Source organism: Seriola lalandi, unplaced genomic scaffold (genome assembly GCF_002814215.2).
Source record: "Seriola lalandi dorsalis isolate HSWRI2012SDOR001 ecotype SW California unplaced genomic scaffold, Sedor1 jcf7180002054293, whole genome shotgun sequence".
In the NCBI taxonomy this organism is placed as follows: domain Eukaryota; kingdom Metazoa; phylum Chordata; class Actinopteri; order Carangiformes; family Carangidae; genus Seriola; species Seriola lalandi.
In genome coordinates, this window is record NW_019524846.1 from 69,621 (window position 1) to 92,225 (window position 22,605).

The window sequence follows — 22,605 nt, forward strand, 5'->3', positions numbered from 1 at the left end:
GACAGAGAGGGGAGGGGGGGGACAGAGAGAGATCAAGACAGATAACACAGAGAGAGAGACAGATTGAGACAGAAGTCGAAAAAGAGAGAGATAAAGAGGGGGCAGAGAGATATGTACACAGAGGGGAATGAGAGGCTTCCTCTAATTGTAGCCTGGGGGCTTGTTGGGCAGACAGTCCATTACTCAGACCTCACCAACAGGTAACCTACTTAACACACGCAGCTAAAAATAAAAACTGCTGATGTGTCCAATGTGTCCAAACCTGCACTCCACCTCCACATCCCTCTACCTTAAATAGCATTTCATTTAGAGAGTTGAGAGGGTTTTTTTTTCTCTGCAGAAGAACTGTCTGGAGACACACTATAGCTATACAGGAGCAACAACCTTGTGTCCATAAACTCAAATCAGGTTTATTTATGAATCATTGTTAATTTTTAAATCAGTCACTGCTGGGCTTTACCTACACAATTTGTTAAGCATGTTATGTTTTGTATAAATGCAAAACATTATGAATAACATATAAAACTCGTATGTTTACATCCTGTTTTGAGGTTTTTATTGGACACTACGATTTTTCCATTAAGATCAGTTCTTTCATCAGATTGACATTCATGTGTTTCAAATCAAATTCATTCAAAAAATGTTTTTTTTGTTCCCCCATTTCAGGCATTAGAATGTGCAACAAATGGCTTTATATCTCTGAAATATTTGAAGTTGATTTTTATTTCTAGAGCATATTTTCACAAAAATACCATTCCACATATTTTTTTGGGAAAAAAAAAAAAGGCTAGACCTACAGCAACAGAAGCTGTGTTGAAATAATTTAATCACTGGTCAACTGAAAGGAAATTAACTGTCAAGAAGTTTGATAAATGAGTACAAATTTATGTGAGGATTAGCTGCTTTTTTCTGTTTATAACATTGTACATAAAATATCAGAGTTAGTTGGACAAAATTAGCAATTTGACAATGTTACCTTCGGGCTCAGGGAGATTCTGATAAGATATTTTCACAAGCTCCTCACATTTTAGACAAATGAACAAATAATTGATTATTGAAAAAAAAAAGGAATAAATTGTGAAATGATCAGACTGAGTTGCGGCCCTCACAGCACAGAGAGAGACCATAGGACCAAAAGTCTTAACTAACAAGTCGACTTGCAGACAAACATAAATACACACAGTAATGATAAGATAAATTAACTACTTTATGAAGACACTAAACTGAATAAAAACCTTTTAAGTTGTAGCTGTTTTCAGTTCTAGTCACAACATTTGAGATAGAAGACTGTCGTGGCTGAAACAGAACTGCTTCTGCTGCAATACTAGTAGAGCAAAGCAGTAAAAGGGCAGATGCTTAATGGGGGATATTTTAAATGTTAACCACTGCCTTGGGAACTGTGCCCCAATTTATATTAAGTTTGAAGGCAATACAAGTGAACACCTGTCATTTTATGATAAAAACAATTCATTCAGAGGCGGCTACAGCTGAGTTGACACCGGAGTTGTTCCATGTCAAGTGTGCTCCTGCAGCAAACAGTTTAATTCCTCTGTCCACTTATTGTTTGCCTTGCTGGCTATTAGGCTCTGTTAGCTTCCCCATGTCTCCATAAGGAGGAAAGACAAAACCAGGGACCTTTAGGACCACTGATCACTTATCTGAGGCAAGCTGACATTAATGACTAGTGACCTTGGTTAAGTCTAGTCATGCTGTCCCACTGCAAGTCAGCTCGACTGGTCAAGTTTTTCCAGTGAACGAATACCATGCTGTATCTACACGTCTGTCCCTAAATAGTGGAAAAGAGACCAGACATTTGCACTTCAAGGCACCAATGATAACTTCTTTTCACTTGTTATAATTAGTGCATAAAAAACACTGAAAGGAGCTATCATAGATATATTGTTTCCAAGGAGAAATAATACACAGTGTGGATTCTTTATTTGACAAATGTAAAAAATAAATGTTTTTTGATTAATCTGATAGCAGCTTCCAACAGCTATGCAGATGAACTGGGCAGCACCACAGTGGGGTTTCCATTGTTCAAGTTGCTCAGGAAAATGTGGGCTTGTGTTGAGGGGAGATGAGAGGATCTCAGTGACCCACTGAGTCAGACATTTGACACCAAGGACAGTTAAATTCACCAAGCATATATTGAGGCTAAAGTCATTTTTAAAGCATGACACAAGTTGGGAACAAAATGGATTAAATTCAGAAACACTTATGTCTGCTTCACAGCACAAGGTCAATATGTCAACATTTAGCTTTAGAGGTATGAGTCAGTCTGTCCATCATCAGCACTGAATCCTGTCAAAAATGTCCTTGAGCAACATAATCAACCACCTACCTGCTCTCTCATTCTCACTCTCTCAGGATTTAAGTGGTAGTTAAATGCTTAAAATGTAAAAATGTAAATGTACAATCTTAGAAGCAGCTCCATCTCCTTATTAAACTGTTCTGAAGAAAGCAGTGAGCTCTTAACTTACCCATCTCTTCTGACAGTGATGTAACTACAGGGTGTGGAAGGGGCCCACGGGTGCTGGCTTGTGAGGCCCTCGATAGAGAGGCAGCCAGGCTGTACTAAACCGGTGAAGCGGGAGGCGAGGTACGCCGGCTTCAGACAGCTGAACACTTAGAGCCCACTAAGTCCAGAAGTGACAGCCCAGCCAATCAGAGATGATGCTCCTATAGCATTAATCCTCTGGAGCCAACCATGAAGACAGATTGCTGGATACAAAGTCAAACTGTGTAGGAAATAATTACAGAGGGAGCACAGCTAGACAGAAAAACCTAAATGTTTTACTTAACGACTCCAGCAACTGCCAGTTGTGAGCGAATCAGTGACCACGGGATAAAACAACCCAGTCTGTAGCTGGAAAACAATGACTCGGTGACAAACAAAACGTCCATCTGAATTTGAGAGTGTGATTGTTCACACACCAGACTGCCACAGTTTTTTCTACCATATAAAGACATTTCTAAAATATACCAGAAAACATTCCCTGTATTCTAGGAGAGTCACCCTCTCCTAGAATACAGGGAATGTTTTCTGGTATATTTTTAGAAATGTCTTTATGGGAGATTTTGTCATACTGTAAGGCAGCCCTTCGAGATCTCTGGAGTTATCAGATTATCATGAGCAATGCTGTAAATTAATGGCCTTTTCAAATTTTTATTATTTTTTCATCAATGTGATGAATAACAATGATATTTTAGGTCTAGACTTACTGGATTAACCCAAAAGAGACATGTTTGACTGGTTACTTTATCTGGTCATTTTAATCATCCACTGACTTTCCAGAAAATGTAAAATATCACGACTCATTATAGTGATATAAAATGACAACTTCCATATCGTCTATCCCTTCTTTATTATTTGAAACATTTAAATAGTCCCAATTTACAGTATCTGACGGGAGAAGTACGCTACACACAAGGTTAGGTCAAAGTACGAATAAGCATGGTGAGAAGTTACAAAGGATCGTACCATGAAAATGGCATTCCAGCATCGCTCGCTGTGACAAGATGAATACTATATTTAGTCCAGTATATCTCCGGACAACCACAAACAAACACCACTGAATCCATTTAGCTGGGCTCAAGCTGAAATCCTTTATCTAGAATATTCTCAACAATGGGAGGCTGCATCACCCTGCTGGTGTGTGAAGTGTGAGAGCTGAAGGAGGAGGGATGAGAGGGTCACAACAGCGTTAAAGCAGCACAGGTTTTGGGATTGCAGCTAACTGTGAGACAACATACTGAATAAACATTTTTTTCCGTTTTATCCCATTCAAATATAACTATCCAATGTTTCTTCCCTGAATCTTACTGTTGTCCAGGTAAAACACAATACTAAAGCCAATGAGAGAAATCATTTGTGTTACTCATATCAATATACTGTTAAACCGCTTTATTGATCCTATTCTCAGTCAAAAGTTTCACAAGGGTTTCTCCCCCTTCTCAGTTGGTGGATCAACTGAATAAATTCAATTCACTTTGACACCAGTGTCTCTGATAGGAATGAGGAAACAAAAGCAAGTACTGTGCCATCTGAGCCTGGCTTCAGCTTGTGTGGGGAGTGGTGCATTATGGGCCATGTTAGAGAACAGAGGCTGTGATGAACCCAGCAGCATGGTGTGTTAAAGAGCACGTCTGTAGCAGGGCTGCACCCTGGAGCTCCTCCAGGTGAGAGTCCACGTGAATTCTTGGTATCAAAACTGGTTGGAAAAATATTCTGCTTCAGTGTTTGATTGCCTTTAGAGAGTGAAGATAATGTATATTCTGATTTGGTGCTATACAAATAAAATTGAATTGAATTGAATCGAAGAGGCATCTTCCTCAGGCGATGTTATTATGAAAGAACAAGAAAGCAACAAGCCACAAGGGAAACATGAACCAAACTCTACCCTGCTGCTGCGAGCCTCTGAGCAAGGCTTTTAAACATCACCTGCTATAGTGTCACAGCCTAGTTGCAGTAAAGACTGGCTAGTCTGTGTGGTTTCCCTTTGTTGACCAGTGGAACTGCGTGGCTATGAAGATTGATGCTGTTAGGGGGGAAATGTGTGCTCAGCAAACCTCTCCTTTTAATAAATAAGTAAATATGAAATGCTTTCTGTGCAATTTAAAGGTCTGCCATTAATTTTAACTGAGGCACCTACTGGCTTCCTTAAGAAAATAAAGGGTTGAGGAACACCCACTGGGCAGAATAAGGTACAAACTGTATCTTACTTGTTAGTAGGTCAACTCAATAAGCCACGAATAACAACTCGTAACGTAGTTTGAACTAGGACCAAACAATTAATCGAAATACTGTCAAAATCACAAAATGGCCAAGTGCAATATCCAACTGACAATGAATTTTTTGCAAAATGCTTTTTTTTGATAAAGGCAAAATGAGTAACAACATACCATAAATGAAGCATTGTGGTGTTAAAGAGATACCCCAGCCTATAAATCATTTTCTCCAGACATAAGGGAACATCCTTTTGGTACAAGACCCAACAAAAATCATATCATCATCATTTTTACATTTTTTTCGGTGAAAATTAAATACGAAATTATACATTCCAATTGAAATCACTCATATTGCAATATCTCCCAAAATTATCGCAATATGGTTTGTTTTTTTTTGCATATTGTTCAGCTCTAGTTTGAACTGTGCCACTGTCAAAAACATCAGATCAAACTTTAAACTTCCACCTCAGTGAGAGTTTGTAGCTCTGAGGCCTGAGAAACACGACCGGGTCCTGGGATTAAAACAGTCATTTTTAAAAACTCCCAAAATGCCACATTAATGAAAATATTTGGGTCCAACACTGAAAAATGCCTTGGTCCTATTTTGCTTTAGATTCCAAAGAAAGGTGCTAATTCTAAAAGTATGTCAGGCAAGAAACCACAGACTGTATTATAACTTCAAAGTCTTGCCTCTAGTCATAACACTGTCAGGCAGCCGGGTGTAATAATGACACCACCCCCTCTGCTGACACACCTGGCTCCCCCAAACACTCCTCATTTCTCTTCATTTCAGTGAGACACAGTGAGATAATCTATTGGTGTGATATTCAGAGGACGGCAGCCCAGTAATTAAAAACCAGCTCCCCCTGAGGCCTTTGTCCTTGGTTGCTGGCGAGGAAGTTTCTGGAGGCTTCCCTGGAGGTTTGTGGGGAGGGGGGGGGGGCAACAGCTGGCCCGCCTGGCAGATTGCAAATTCATCTGTCTCTGTATCGCTGCCGTGGCATTTTAATGGTCCGGCTGGTTCTGCATTTCAATTAGCCGAGTTAGAAGTGCAGACACAGTGTTCAGGCAGAAAGCAAAAAGGCGAAATTTCTAAATTTGCTTACGCTGAAATTGGTGACAAGCAAACATGTTGGAGAAAACACTTGACACAACAGAGAGCTGAGGGGCAACAAAGCTGTTACTCAGATTAGAGCTTCTGGTTAACATCTTTCTTTACTTCTCTTTATAAATGAATGAAGTATAGCTAAAATTAGGAAATCCACTGATTAAGGCCTTAAAGTGTCTTGATCCTGTCATCAGTTGTCTAGTCAGCTAGATGCTAAAATACCAATCAAGGCACAAGATACCTCTACAACACTCACTACCTTACTGGAAGTTTTACAGTTTTAGTTTTTAGAAAGTTGGTCAGACCAAAAAAGCAATTTGAAGACATTGATTTGGGATCTGGGGAATCATGATGGCCTTTTTTCACCATTTGTCTGGGATTTTATAGACAGAAAATTAAACAATTACAAAAAAAACAAAACAAAACAGATACATCAATAAGGATTCAATGATGATGAGTCATTAGTTGCAGCCCTAAAATTAAGATTCATATAGCTCATGGAAGCCTCTTTTCCTCGTTGGGAAAACAAGATGACAAAAACCTTTTTCTTTACATTACTGGTTGAATTCTTTCCACAAGTTGACAAAGTGAAACACTACCTGATCTTACTTGGCAATTTGTAGAGCAAGGCTTTGCCCCTGTGTCTGCATTTGACACCTTCCAATGACTTCTGTAGCATCAATGCCACCGTATCTTGTAATGTGGTGTACCTGACAGTATTTTTAGGATATATATTAGTATTATGCTGTAGCCAAAGTGCAGCACCCTTTGAAATGTTGGGTTCCTTTGCAAAATGATTTTTTTTTTAAAAAAGAAAAAGAAAAGCTATTGTATTGAACTAGTCACAAAAACTAACTTATGTGAAAAACATGACAATGTTCCTGAATGCATTTGGGAGGGAGCAATTTGGTGCTGGAGCACGCACGCACGCACACACGCACAAACACACAGAGCATCATTGAGCGAGGTCAGCGAATAAAGTGCATCCCCCCAGGTATCTGACATTTTCTGTGTGTTGTGGTTTTTCCTGGAGGATATGAGTCCCTGTTATGTGGGTACAGAAGACCCCAAGGGATGATAAAGGTGGAGTGGAGGGTCAGTGGGTCCATGAGAGAAGGCGGAGAGAGCTAAGTGTGGATGTGTATGAAGTTATGTGACTTCTTGTGTCTGCATGTGTAGATGGGTCTGTGTCGTTCAATTCACTTGTTACTTGTGTAAAAGAAACCGCCTGATACGACACATACACACAACTAACACACATGATTTTAGACTTCCTTTACTGCCTCCATTTTCCTTCCCCTGCATCTTCAAAATAAAAGCGTACGCAAATGAATAATGAAGAGATTGCTATTTTGGAGCCAACGTTAACATCCATTTTAATTACACCCTATTTATAATCTTCAAATAAAGTCGCTGAAACCTTGTTGCTCTCCTCAGATTCTTGGTTACCATAGTGACACAGTGCCTCTTAAGTCCTGACGTTCAGTTTGGAAGATCCAGAGAGACAATGCAGACACTCAACTGTAACCAGGGATGTGGTACTGGATAGTTGGCAGTCTTATCAACGATTACATACACAGACTGACAGGGAGAGTGCAGCTAACAAGAAACTAAGTACTAAACATTTTGTGGACAATATGCTAGTGACTGAATTTCAGCTTATTTTGTATGCAACTAAAGAATAAGTGTAAAATCTCCATTCTAGCATTATACTTCTCCGTACACTGTGACTCATTCTTTATGAAAATGATCCCAAAATATTAATTTCTAGTATTAATTTCAAATTCACTTATATCTGTGCAGTGTATCTAATGTGATCACTAGTTTGGACAAACAAAAGCAACACTGGGGTTGTTGCAGATTTAACAGCTAACAGTTACCAGCTTCCTTGTAATTTCAGGGACTGGTACACTGATAAGCAAATCACTTTACGGCGGATGAACAGCAGTCACACCAATATACAGACTGCACACACATGCATCAGAGGCATGAAGTAAATACAACAATGTGTCGCGTGTACACAGACAGCATAGTGAAGGCAGCACATTAGCAGCGTCAATTTCAGTCCTCCATCATTACCTTCAGAGGATGGGCCAGCATTTTGGCACCACAAAGAGCCTAATGCACAATCACTGCATTACGGACAAAATGAACATAAGCTTTAAGCAGAAAAACATGCTCCGGGTCACAGCAACGATTGTATAACACAAATAAAATATAGCGCTGTTACGTGGCCTGTGTAGACAGACCACCTGATATGATATCAAATTCAGATAAAATGCCCTGTCCAGTTATGGTGAGCCTGTGGAGTAGATAGCCACGTGTTTTTGTTTTTTTCCCCCCTCATTCTGATGTTTGATGTGAGCATGAACAGAAGCCCCTTACCTGTATATGCATGATTTTATGCACTGCTTCCACATGATTGGCTGATTAAATAATTGCATGAATAAGCAGGTTTACAGGTGTTCCTCATAAAGTGCTCGTTAAGTGTATAATGTCATATAATACACTAGGTACTGTCAGGATTATTTTCTGATCAACACTAGTTGTACAGATAAGACTGCTGGTGGAAACAGCTGGCTTCAGCCCAATGTAAGTTATTTAAGTTTGATGTGGTTTGATGCGGGCACATAGGTAGGTATAGCTGAATTCTCAAAAAGTCAAAGAACACTGCTTTTTCAAGGTAAAAAAAGTCTATATCATGGTTACATGATTAAAATAAAGAGCAATGTTTTGACTGTCTTAGTGTTGATTAATTAAGTTACTGACTAAATGATAGTGAGAGAGATTCAAATGATACATGAGCCCAGCAAACACCACATACAGCTGCATTTTATTATCATTATTATTATTTCATTCATTCCCCTCCTCTTGTCCTGACAAGTGTAGCCAGGCTAAATGCCACAGAGGAAGAACTCGCCATATCAGTGATGGCCTGAGGCAAACTGCTGGACCATCACTACTAAATAACTGCCTAACACAGCCAGGCCTAGTGTGCTACTGTGGGAAACACTGCCTCAGGATAGAGGGAGAGAAGGGAAGAGCGAAAGAGGGGAGGTAGGAGGAGGGAGGAAATATGCTAAGGAGCCAAGGGGGTAATTTGACTGTCTTATGGTATTTAATTCAGCTAAAATGCCCTGAGAGAAAATTAGAGAAGCTGGCTGTACATCTGCTGGCAGAGCTTCAGTACCTGAGGTCTGCAGGGAGGTTAAGAGTAAAAAACATGTTTGTCCTCTACTGTCTGTCAAGGTGCTTGTCTTTGTCCTCTATGTATGAACAGCTAGAGCAAGAATACTAGTGCAAATTATGCCAAATCAAATTAAAAAAAGGATGAATAGAAAAAAAAAAAGAAAAATTGTACATGTTCCTTTAGTGGTGCATTGAGGAAAGTGGATTGAAGCAGCTCCAAAGCCAATACTTTAATGAGCTCCATTCAGTCACAATAAAATCCCTTTTCGAACTGGAGAAAGAATGTCTGCAGTTCAAAGTACCAGCTGTGGTGAGCTCAGTTGTCTAACAGTGTTGACCATGGAAAAGAGGAATGGTGGCATTCAATCACTGTCTGAGACGCACAGAAAAAGACCTGAAACTGAAGGATTCCGTTCCACACATAAAAGTGTAAAATTTGACCCTTTTATAAACACTGACTTATTTCATTCATCATTACTTTGATATGGGTTAACTGTTAGAAATTACTCAGAATATTAAAACAACACCAAGTGAATTTGTTTTGGTTTTCAGACAGCAGGAAGACTGACCAACACTAGCTGGCATGAATGAGCAATAACAGCTTTTGAAAGACTTTTAATTCCTAATTTTGCTTATTTGCTTTCATGTAGTTGATAAAAACCCATGTTGGACGTCTGTTTTTACACTGATATACTTTTCGGTTAACAACTTCTGCCTCAATAAATAATGTAGATAAAAGTTCTATTATATTTAGTTGCGGTAAGTTCTATGTTGATTTATAGTTTCATATCCTGTATATCATGATTTGGATCACTCAATGATGATTATTATGACGTATTTCCTGTACATTTACTGCTGTTGAATTATTCAGTGCCTCTGATCATGAGGCATGGAGAGATTGGAAAGGTGAAGGAGAGAGGCGCTGCAGTAGATCACTGCCGGCAGTTTATCAATCACAGATTTAATGATCATTATAGTTGTTAAAGTGAATCAATAACTGGCTGCTCAGTTCAGCTCCCAATGTGGATGCTGTCAATCTAAATGTCTTCGCTGTCAGATTCTACTCTAATATTTAATGCCTATTCTTTTACTTGTTAAATATTGAAAACTTTTAAGTCTCCAAGTCTTCTATGATTATAACTGAATAAAAAAAAAAACTTCTTTGAGATAATTTTTCACCTCAGCATTTACAGTTGCTATAAAAACAGTTCCATCTGTAAATAAAAAGAGCTTAAATAAACAAAATAGATGATCCAGTAAAATAAACTATTATTCAAAGATGTATTGTGCATTCATGTATTTTTGTGACAGGCATTCTTTTAAGAGTCTGTTGCATATTTTTTGTCCAGATAATATGCTGCCAATATTATTTTTTTTGTCTTCATGTGTTCAGGTATTGTATCCATCCAATGCTGATCCCCTCTCAGTGTCTCTGGTGTGTGTCTGTGTGTGCGCATACACACTTGTGTGTTTGCCCATAAATGGTCTCTGAGCACGTTTACCTCAGCCAGGAAGCTGGCAGCTGGGACCACTTATTTGAGGAGGCTGGCATTCTCTCTCTCTCTGTCTCTGTCTCTCTCTCTCACGCACACACACAAGCAAAGGCACACATGCACATACGCAGTTTTGTATTACTATATTTATTAGGGCCTGTATTATTTATGATGTAATGCATTCCTTAGCACACACCCTTAAGCATCCCAGCAACATGGCTGTCCTTAACCTTCACCCTAATTTTAACCCAAATCAAAATATGACATTTACCCAAACAACCAGCTAAATCAGGACCATCCTTAAAATGCTCTCACTTAAACAGGCTCAAGAAACTCTAACCTACAGAATAGAATATTTCAGGTGTATTTATTATAAATGGAATCCCAATGCAGTTAGGGTGCTAATTTCTGTGTTAACTTAAGTCAGACTCAAAGACAAATGTTTGAACCAAAAGTTTGAGTTGCATAGAAATCTTAATTTGGAAAGCTGTGCGAAGTAGGGCTGGGTGATGTGACTTCAAATCAATTTCACAATTATTTCAAACTTTTACCTTGATTATGATTAAAAACAATTGCTTTGGCACTTATCGGTCTCTCTCTTTTTGAAAAATGCACTCTTCATATTCAGCAATGTGGTTATGTTCCAACTGCTCAAGTTGAAGCCCAGTGACGGCAGCACAGGCACAGAGGTACATAACCGACATGAGCAAAATTACGTCAGTGATAAGTTCAAGTGGCAAAAACAACAAATATCCCTTAAGTAAAAAAAAAAAAAAAAAACCTTTAATCTTATCACCATAGACCACTGTTCACATTTGGGAGAGTCAAAGCACTTAAAAAATATGGAAGAGAAAGCTCTCAGCTGATTGGCCACTGATGGATAGAAAGCCTGCCTACCTATGGCAATCATGGTGAATGGTGAAATGAAAGTGGTAAACTCCAAAAAGCAGCTGATGAAGATTTCCTGCGATTCCACATTTTCGGGCATTTCCAACACTTTTATCCAGGGCACCCTGCAATGAGTGGGCAGGTAGGTGACTGGTTCATTGCTCTGGGGCACTGGCAGGATTCAGGGTGGAGGTTAAACCTGCAACCCTTTTGTCACTGGATGGAGGTGTAACCTCTTAGCAACCAGGGCAATTAAAGAGGTAGTGTCATTCATAAAATAAAAAGGCACAGTGCTGTGACTAAAATGTCAAGTCCCCCCTGCATGCTCTGCTGAGAGGCTCTCACAGTACTCTCACTCTCTGCAGCATCACCGTGTGCTTCCATGACCATGTTCCATGATTTGGCTTAGAAGAATGAAGTGATGCTGACTGAAACCTAAGCAGTAGGAAACAGCAGGGTGTTGATTGCAACAATCTGATACTTTGAATTTCTGTTGCAGATTGGAAATATGTGAAGTAAGTGTGTGAACCGACATAATTAGATGCCGTTGGTTCTTTGGCTCTTACCTACATTTTGTTGTTTTAATTAATACTCAATATTGAGACTGTTGAAATCACTTGTTACTTAATTATTACTGAAATATATCATTCACTCCCAAACACATAGTGTCAGCCAAGCCACACCAAAGTCATACTTTAATGTCTTTGTTCAGCATCTGGGATTGAAAACATGAGATTTCCACACAGTCAGAGAAAGTAAAAGCTAACATCTTGGTCACAGATCTGTTATGAAATCCTACCACAACTACCAGTATAGGAGCAGCCAATAGAAATGAGTGGCGTTTCCTTGCCTCGTGCTGTCCAGCGTTACATTGCCCTCCGTTTCAATCACAGTTTTATGGTTCAGTCATTCTAAAACTCGGTTTATGAAGCTGAAAAAAAGTGCCATGAGTCAAAAAGACCCACAGTAAACTTGCATCCTGTGAGTGGACTCTGGGTCCACTCACGGTATGTCAAAGCATTTTGTATTATGCTTGTTTAATTAATAACTTTCTGCACATTCAAACTACACCAAAGATGGCATCAAGCGTTGACCAGAGGGCACTTGTGGGGTTGGTACACAAATCAGAGAGAGCAGCACTAACACAACAGGCTCCCTCTTAAGGCGGAATTCACACTGACACTAAGTGTGAAATATGCAGCCCTTCATTCATTTGAATGGAGGAAGCGTACTGACACAGCAGGTGGATCTGAGAGGGGGTGTTTTCTAAAACGATACAGGGTTGTTAAATGTGGTTCAACTTTTTTTGGAATACAACATGACATTATCCTGCAAGGCACTGCGTAAGCCAATCCAGTAGCCACTGGAGTGGGTGTAGCCTCGGCCTTGTAAATGCATAAATAAATGTTTACAAAATGCTTAACACTGCACATTACTTACTGTAAGGACACACAATCGGCTACGACAAGATTAACACCTGTCAGCTATCAGGCCGCAGCCCACGTTTTCAAAGACTAAGCCATGCAAGATGTATGAGGGTGTGTGGGTGTATGAGTGTGTCCTCCTTATGCCATCAAAGGCTTTATGTGGGTGCCGCAAGGCTCCACCATTAGCACACAGAGGCAGGAACTGGCTTCCCCTCCAATTATGACTTCCCCACCTCAAAAGAGGGTCAGGTGGTCCTTTCTCAATCAGGACGGAAAGAGGAGGAGGAGGAGAGTGGCAGGATGGAAAGGGAAAGAGGAAGTGAGGCGAGTGCTGCCATTTGTGGAAATAAAAGGGAATTCCTGATATAGTGTCGGCTATGAATATTGAGGAGGCCTGGACCGGGATGTTGCTCTGGGTTTGTCTGAATAATTGTAAGTGGATCCAGTGCTTTCTGGTAGGAGGAACAAATACAGATTTTCATTCCAAAACTACATATCAAACGTAAGAAAAAAGACTGGTGAAGCATCCAAAAAGGTCTTTGCTGGCATGAAAATTAAACACACTGGATCTACACAAACACAACAAAAAGGAGTCAAAACTGAAATATTAAAATAGTTCTTCAAGCTTTACGCTGTAGACATTTCTTTTTTTTTTTTTTTTTTTAAAGAACGGCTCTCTTGTGATGAGATAGTTATACATGCAGTCTTTATGGCAATGTACATGGCTACTAAGAACTGTAAAAATACAAAATGTCGTATATGTCATTTCTTCATTTTGTAGTGCTAATGTTATTTGTGTATGCAAATACTGCCATAAACACCTAATTTTAATAATCGTTCATTTTTGAAACTGCTTCTATCCTCCTAATTTTCATCCTTTCTCTCTTGCTGCTTTGCCCTTTTCCTTCCCCAACCCTCCTCCTCTTCTTACCTACACTTCCCCTTAAGACTTAACCATTTCACCTATGTTTCTATCTTTTCTCTCTCCACCCAGTTCCTCTTCATGATCTGCTGTTCTTACTTTCAATCGTCTTCCAGCACCCCCTTCCATCTCCTCTTATTCATCTCTCCAGTAAACTGCAGGGGAAAGAAAGCAGGCTTAGAGCTGTTTCAAAGCTCGCCCGCAGTCTAAAGGTTGAGTGTATGAATTTCAAAGGCCAATTTAAGAACAAGAACAAGGGATCAAGCTCTATAATGAGGATACTGTTCACACCAAGAGAAAGTATGACGGTGTTCATTAACTCCCAGTTGCAGTAAAGGAAAGGCTACTCTGCTGCAGAGTTGTTACCTAGCAAATGCCACCTGATCAGCCATGTGCTGGCTCAGAGGAAAATGAAGACACCAAAACCTGAAAATTAAATCTTTGCTTTGTTTGTTTCCATATTTGTTGCAAAGTACTCAGTGATGCTATCTTTCTGGAGCAACCCTCAGAGGCAGAACTTAAAACGGATACAGGATATGGCTTAAATATTTGATTTGCTCATTGGATAGAAGACAAAACAAAAGACATTTCACCTATCAACAGGTTTACATTATTAATACACACACAGACACACTTATCTTACTTCAGTGATTCTTACACATTCACTACATTTTGAAAATAACTCTCAATATCCAACCATCTTGCTCAAAGGTACCTTAACAATATTTGTCGAGGCAGACGTTAGTAGCTGCATCGATCCCACCCAGTATAGGTAATCAAACTGGCAGCTTCGCAGTCACAACCCCATATCTCCATCTTCTTTCATTGTCTTAAAATTGGTGCCAAGTATATGAGATATAACAGTGACCCTGTGGAGTTCTACTGGTTATGAAAGAAAGCTAGCTAAATGGTGACTTGTCGCTACAGAAACACACATATTTTACAAAATCAACTACACAAATGTGAATGTCTACTATTTTCACCTTTATTGGGTTGGCAGCAACAGCAAAACCATAGCCTTTGACAAAGTTTTAAAATAAAAAAATAGATACTGTGTAATTTAACACACTCTGCCTCCTACTCAAAACATCAGCAGCCTAGTGGTTTTAACACAAATGGATGCGCCATACCTTTGTCAGAATTTTTGTCTGATATCTTTTTTTGGCTGTACAGCATATTAAAAACAGATACACACACTTTACATACAGTATACTCATATACAGTATATTGTGTAAAGGTTTAAACATAATTTAATAAATAAATACATATTAACCTGTAATGAAACTGTTTACCTAACCCTCTTAACTAAAAGCCCCTATCAATGCACTTGAAAGTAAGACAACCTGTTTGAACAAGATAACAGTTTTGATTTTCTAACACTTCAGTTTGGTCAGTGTAATACAGACACATAAATTTATTTTTTAAATATTCATTCAACGGCTCTTGGAGTTTTGAAACCCTGAGCCAAAACACGCATTTTATATAACCTGCTACTAAAAAGCCCACCACAGGAATGAATATTTGTGCAACTTACATCTGACCAAATACTGCAATCTCCACTTTAATGGAATATTCCAACTTTTACATTACATGGTAACAACTGAGCTATTTTATTTTAGGTCATTACATAATTTTGTTTTTCTCCTGTCTTATATGTTGTTGTGTTGTTGTTTGTCACCACATTGTGAAGATAATACAGCACTAATTCAGATCCTATAAATTTCATCTACTACCTCACTGCACTATGCTCCAAAGGAGCACAAAAAACACAAACTATCAAAATAAAAAAATAATTATAAGTCTAATATTTGACACGGCTATGCTGTGTTTTCCCTGTTGGTATTCCTCATATATGTTAGGTCATATGACTACAGAAGGGAATTCACAAGACAAAAACCTGCTGTCTTCTCTTATCTTACAGATATGATTTTGACGTCAGATAGTAGAACACATATCCACATGAAGGTAGGAGTCAGATCGATTGTGATTAATGAATGACTTGACCCATTCTTGGTAAAGTGGAAACCCCTTTGAACTTGTCATGGAAAATTAAATAAAATGACAATGTACCTTCAGACATGTACATGGACACAGGTTATGTTCATGTAGCTGGAAAAAGTTTTTAAAAAGTGCAGCATGTCCATGTAACGGTAATTACTTCTCAACATGTTTTTTTTTTTTTTTAAACTTTTCCTACAAAATACATCTTTAGGCACGTATACAGAACAATCTGTAATGCATTAAAGCTGCATAAAGCAATATTTTTTTTATATTGACACTGAATCAAATAACTCCTGATTATGTTAAAGGGTGATGAATGCTGATAATCTCTCTGAGAATCAACACCCCATTCAGCAGCTTTACACAGCTGCTTTTACCTCACTGATTTGGTTATCCCAGTTATCTGAACCTACGAAACCAAAACAATGCAGGCACATACAGTATAAACCGTGGGCAGCCACTCCCAGAACATGACTATTTCAGGTTGACTGTAGATTGCCTGCATACCTCATGCAAAACTGCAAAGAGCTGAAGTAAACAAGTGGCTGGTGAAGAAAGTAGAGCATGTAAATAACCCAAAAGACAGATATTTTTCTGTTGTTGGTTTACCAAACCTTGGCTTAAAAACAATATTTACTTACATTCATAAGGTGACCAGAAAGACTCTACTGGAATGCTCATATAGCTCTGTTTCTGCTGGATGTGTAAGTGGCAAATTGCTTGCTAACGTATATCTAAAATATAATAAGCAAAAGGCCTGGAGTCTTTCTGCCCCTAGTGGTCAAAAAATCACTTAATGCAGCTTTAAAATGATTTTCACAGGGTACTGTTAAGCAGCATAGAATGGAACAACACTTACAACATCAAGGGGCTGGTTTTGCTGTGTCACTTGGTTTCTAGCATGGACAAATATACACTACAAGCAAGGCCTAAACCACAGATGACCAACAATACTACATGAGCAAAGAGGGAAATCAGCATAAATCATTGGCCATAGTACGTGGCTGTATTCTTGTGAAATGAGTTACGTTTTGACACTGATCCTATGATCAAGGGAATGTACAAGGTAAATTGACTGGAATGACTATACTACTGTGCTGTAGCAAAAGGTGATAATCAAATCCAAAGGCAGTCTGCAGGTTGCTTTAGCAGCACACATAATCTGCTCTTTGTCTATCAAAAGGCCCAAATTGGGAAACAGTCTCCAAGCTGGGAGGGCACAGTCCAAGAACAAAGATGCTGTCTTTTAGCAGAGTGAAGATAACTACCCATCTTCAATAAGCAGCTCACAAACAATTCATCAAGGAGTCCTAACACCCAGCACAGTCATTTCTTGCTTGGGCACAAATGTCATGACAAAAAGGTAATACATTTTCAACAAGTCCCACTACCAATTCAATGTTATTTTTCCCTAAATTTAATGTGTGATTCCCAGTTAGGTTTGACTGTGAAGAGTGCACACTTAACACTGTGTTTATTCACAAAGGCATTGAGAAGTCTGTAAGAAATTCGAGCCTGTAACTTTTGATGTCTATCAGTTATGAAACTGATACAAATGAAAGAAATGGGGATAAATTAGAAATAATTAACACTGTCTGGCCTGTAGTTCATCAAATAATAAAATATTAGCTACTGATAGCCTTAAACCTTTATCACAACTACGCATGTAATTTCAGATCAGTTAAGTTTTAACTTCACAGCAACATCCAGACGGATCAGATCACATTAACCTGAGCCCCTGTTCACCGCTGCTAGGAAATAAAATCCACTATCATCTTAAACAAAGACTGTGTCACTGATGCAAAGCACCAGGCTACATCTTCAGGTCAACACTGCTGCCTCTTATCACTTTCCTTACCTGTATGTGACACAGGCAAATTTACAAATCAAAATGTTTAATAAATATTAGATAATAAAATAAAATAAAATTGCTATTTCTGTTTTCTGTTCACTATCCAGTATAGATGGCCCTCCATACACAGGGGAAAAGGGATGTAATATTTATTTGCTAGTTAGAAATGGCCATCATGAGCATTCATGTATCAAACTGTTAACAGAATACTCCTGACACAGCCATATCAGGAAAGCCACACCAACAGTGGGAATCCTGGGGCTGATGGGCTATTTCATAAACACTAGGGGGTAACTTGGGGAAAATCCACTGTGCTGGGTAGTTATCCGCTGAGAGCATCACTCTGCCCTTGATACAGAGGGCCGTAGTGTCCAACCAGGCTAAAGTATGATACATCCTTGATCTGAATACTGGAAATAAGGTGCTTTTTAGTAGGGTACACCACTCAATTGGTGACTGAGCAAAATCAGCTGATATTTAAATAGGTAAATTTGTAAGCAACATGTCATCTGTTAAAAGTCTGATACAGGTCACAATACTGCAGTAGGCAATGTGTTAAATGTGTTGAAAATTTGACTGTTTTGGGGCTTCTAACTTCATGTAAAGGTTTCAACATTCCTCTTACTTGTTTAGATAGTTTTACAGTCCTTGGTCTAATGCTGTCATATAGCAGTATGTTTTGCATAACTATCTACGAGGTGCAGTATTGGACACTTTACTGTTTAAGATCATTGTGCACTGTTAGATTGTGTACCATGTTTAGCAGAAAGTCTGAGTAAACAGCTTTATTCAATTTCAACAAACCGATACATCATGACTATTTTTCTTGCATCTTTCTCCTGTTCACCTACCAACATCATGTTTAAAGACTCAAAACTAAATACTTTAGCAGAACAACACTGCTCCCTTTTCTCAGGTAAACAGTCAAGGCCATATACCATCTGTTATTTTTTCAGCAGCATAATGGCTGTAATCATTGTCACTTTGTGTGTTTATACAGTTTAAAAAGTCAAATATCCTTTTACAATCTTTAAACAGGTTTGTGAGCACAATTAAGTATAAGTTATCTTGTATCTGCTAATGACAGTCACAGAAAGTACGGAGACATCCAGTAGAAGGTCAATCGAATTTACAAACACTAGGAAAATTTAACAGGCCTGATATATAGTGGTCACGTTTGATGTGTGAGGAAATATTTGTGAATCTTTTGGAATTAACATTTTTGTCTTCTCACTAGGTCTAACCTGGCCAATGACATACCTGTTGTATCTAATGTATGTAAGATGTAAAGGCTAAGAGAGCCAGGGGGAGACTACTTTCTATGTGATCCACATCTATGCCACATAGCATAGAATGAAAGCCATCACAGAGTGCCAAACTCATCAACTCTGTTTAAACACTGCACCCATCTCCTTGAAAACTAATACAATAAACTATGGTTTATTGTGACCAAGGAAAAGTCACTGGTGTCAGCTGACAGGCTGTTATAACAGAAGGTGTTTTCTGTTTAGTTAAGCCCTGCCAATTTAAGATTCATGTTTCCCATTGATAGATTCCAGAAGTATCCTCATCCCGTAGAAGTCATCCCTTCAAATGGAGCATGAGTTTGCCCTTTTCCTTGGTTTAGGCTCTGCAAAATCCCTGTCATCAGCCGCACAGTGGCTGAAGGAGCAAATCGTCTGTGAGAGCCTACGCATGCCCAGGCGGAACACACTATTAGATAGGCTGTAGATGACACAGTTGCAAAAGCTGTTGCTAATGGCCAGCCAGGTGGTGATGAAGGAAAGGGCAGGACTATCCAGCACATGGGAGCTCTCCAGCAGGAAGTAGATTATGTAGGGCAGCCAAAGCATATAGAAAACGCTGGTGATGCGGAAGAGTACCATCGCATAGCGCCGATCCGGTCCATGCCCTCCCTGATGCCCACCGCTGCCACCCCCCTCACCAGCCTCCATCTCCTGGCTAGGGAAACGTGCCCTCCGTTCACTGATCTCCCTATTGTGCTGCTGGCAAATCCGAAAGATATGGTAATAGGTAAAACAGACCACGAGTGCAGCAGGTGCATAGAGTAGGCACACTACAAAGCCTGTAAAGAGGGCAGAGGTGGGCCAAGAGTGAGCGCACCACTCAAAAATATCCCCATGATATCCTGGCTTACCCCACCCAAAGAAGGAGGGTAAGAAAACCAGGCTAGAGTACACACAGATGAGGGTGATGCAGCCTCGTAGCCGGCATGGCGTCACCAGCTGGTTGTAAGATAGTGGTTTAGTTATGGCCAGGTAGCGGTCCACACTGATACAGGCCAAGCAGGCCATTGAAACACTCTTCAGTACAGAGATGACATAGCTGAAGACCTGGCATGTGATGGGCTCCTGGACACCTGCTGGGTAGTGGAGCAGAGAGAGGGTGGGCACCAGGCAACTAAGACCCACCAGCAGATCAGCGTAGGCCATGGTCTGGATGAAGTAGCTGGTGGTGTAGTGATGTAGTAGAGGGGCACAGTGGAACACAAAGATCACCGTCAGGTTCCCTGCAATTATGAGAACTGTAAGAAGTACAATGACAGCAGTCTCCAAGACGCAAGCCTCTAGGCCTTCGTTCAGCCCCCAGCCCAAGGGGCAGGAATGATTGGAGGCCCTTCCAGGAAAGAAGTCTCCATGGCTGCTGTTGGCAGTGAGCAACGGGTCCGTTGTCAGTTCAGACTGGTTCATTGTTCTGGGTGCTATCCAGGTGGGTCAGGTTTGTGGTTAGCCACCCATAAGGCAGCTGGCCTGAAACTGGAGAACGGCCTACTCCCGCCCGCTCGTTATTGGGCGTCTGCAACCTCCCTCAGTTAACGGATCTCAATACTCTCTCTAGCACACTCACTCTCTTTCACCTTACTCTCACATAGCTGGGTCTCAATCAAATGAACACTGACTTGAGGAAAATCAATATAGCCTCTGGGAGAGTAGGACAACCCGTTCAGCTCTCCTTTTCCAGTCACTCATGGTTAGTGAAGGTAGTGGGTGGGTAACAGTCAGGAGTAGAGGAAAAAAAAGCTGTATTCCTTCAGTAAACCTAAGGCAGGGTAGCATTAGAGCTGTGGCCGGCATCTATCCCAAAGGTGAGTTTCCCTGCTGCTTTGCCTGCCAGTCTGTGGCCTCATCTCCTGATTCTAATGAGGGTTGCCATCGGGAAGCTGACGGCATAAACTGTCCTCACAAGGGCAGATAGCACAGAGGATGCAAGGGAGGAAACCATAGAAAGAGGTTAAAGTATGAAGCAAAGTACCATGCTCTCCTCTCTTGACAGATCATCAAAGGAGATCAAATAAGTAATCAGCATATGGCTATTTCAGACAAAAGATCGAATGAAATTTATTGATTGTAGTTACCTTTCAAAAAATACATTTTAGGCAACTATTGCTTAGGGGGAAAAAGCTTCTTAGGAGTCTCTCTTTGTGTATAATTACATCCATCTCTGTGAATCAACCCTTCAGTACAATCCAAAGTTTCTCTGTGCCATGGGTGCTAGTGTGTTTACTATGTAACAGCAGGCTTCCCTTATTTTGGTGGTCCTCTGGTCAGTGTCTGGAGCCCATGTATGCCCAGCTATTGTCTGAATCAAAACACAGACACAGGCTAGAACAACATGGGGATCTCCGCAGGAGATAATGTCACAGCTCTCTCAACACACATGGCGCTGGGGGGAAAATGTGTTTACAAGGCATCCCCAGGCAGAATGAGGTAACAACCAAGCACGTCAAAATTATCTGGATGAGTTCTGCCATTAAAGTAATTTGAAGTTTAAATCCGTGTGTGCAAACTTGCCTCTCAGTGTTCTGGACTGCAAGTTGCAAAATAAGGACATTTGTAAAAGTCCAGTAGCTGATGAAAGCAATGAATGTCAATTTCCAATGCAGGCAGGTGATAGGACTCTCCAGGAGCAATGAGAGGCCAGCTGAATAACTCAGCGCTCCTCTCACTTCGGCTCCTCAGCAATCCTGTGGCAGACACTTGCAGAGAGGGGTGTGAGGATCAATCGGCAATCCACGCATTTATCCCATAAACTTGTTATTTGCAATTTTGTTGTGACATTCTGAAGTACAGGCAGGGAGAAGCTTAGCACCTTCTCCTCAAGTGCCTAATGCAACCACAGATTTTCTAACTTGTCTTCGTCCTTCCAAGTGTAGTTCTTGAGGTATGGGATCCTATAGCCTTGTTTTTTTACTCCTCTCTCAGTATGTCTGTTGCCGTGAACAAAACACTGGCAGCGCAACAAAAGGGGAATCCACTCTAGCAGTATAAAGAAAAGACGAAGTCTCAGTCGGAGTCCCAGTCTTAAGCAATGTCCTCTGCAAACGTCCCCCTTTTGATTCCATTAAACAGGACAACCAACCTTTTTATTAAATAAATCCTTAGATCCTGGCACACAGAAAGAGATGAATGCAATGCATCTGTCAAAAGCAGCAAGTAAAAAGCAAGGGAAAAAAAAAAGGTGACTGCGCTGATGGAAATGAGTTAAATCTGCAGCGAGGGAAGCGAGGGGACGAAGACTCCCTCAGCCCTGGTGCAGTGAGAAGGAGAGATGCTGTGACTGGCTTACACTTCCCTCCCTCCCTCTCCACACAATCTCTCTAGCTTGCACACTCAGTCTCTCTCTCTTTCCACACACACACACACACACACACACACACACACACACACACACACACACACACACACACACACACAAGCCCTCCCTCTTTTTCTTTCTCTCTCTCTCTTAGCCTCTCGCTCATTGCCCCGCCTCCTCCCCTCCCAGCTGCACCTGAGGCTCCCTGCCACATTATTCTGTCTCTCACACTGCCTCTCTCCCAGGGGTAAATTTGGATACATTTCCTATTTACATATTACTTATCTCTCACAGTCTATTTTCTATTAACTAAAGCCCCCCTCTCCCTCCCACACCCCACCCCCTCCTTCCCCCATCTTACTTCCCCCTCCCCTTACAGTCCCACTTCTTCCGCTCAG

General features: G+C 40.3%; 2 protein-coding genes across 4 annotated transcripts in view; both read right to left on the minus strand.

Annotated features, from left to right (window-relative positions):
- rabgap1l (RAB GTPase activating protein 1-like) overlaps positions 1-22,605 on the minus strand; it is a 113,574-nt gene that overhangs the window by 50,251 nt on the left and 40,718 nt on the right. The window lies entirely within an intron of this gene.
- Positions 14,724-22,493, minus strand: gpr52 (G protein-coupled receptor 52). Its single transcript, XM_023406022.2, has one exon. The coding sequence runs from the start codon at positions 20,320-20,322 to the stop codon at positions 19,201-19,203; it is 1,122 nt and encodes a 373-aa protein (XP_023261790.1). The 5' UTR covers positions 20,323-22,493; the 3' UTR covers positions 14,724-19,200.

Coding starts and splice junctions, on each gene's coding strand:
- gpr52 (XM_023406022.2), bottom strand. CDS start 20,322: ATGAACCAGTCTGAACTGACAACGGACCCGTTGCTCACTGCCAACAGC.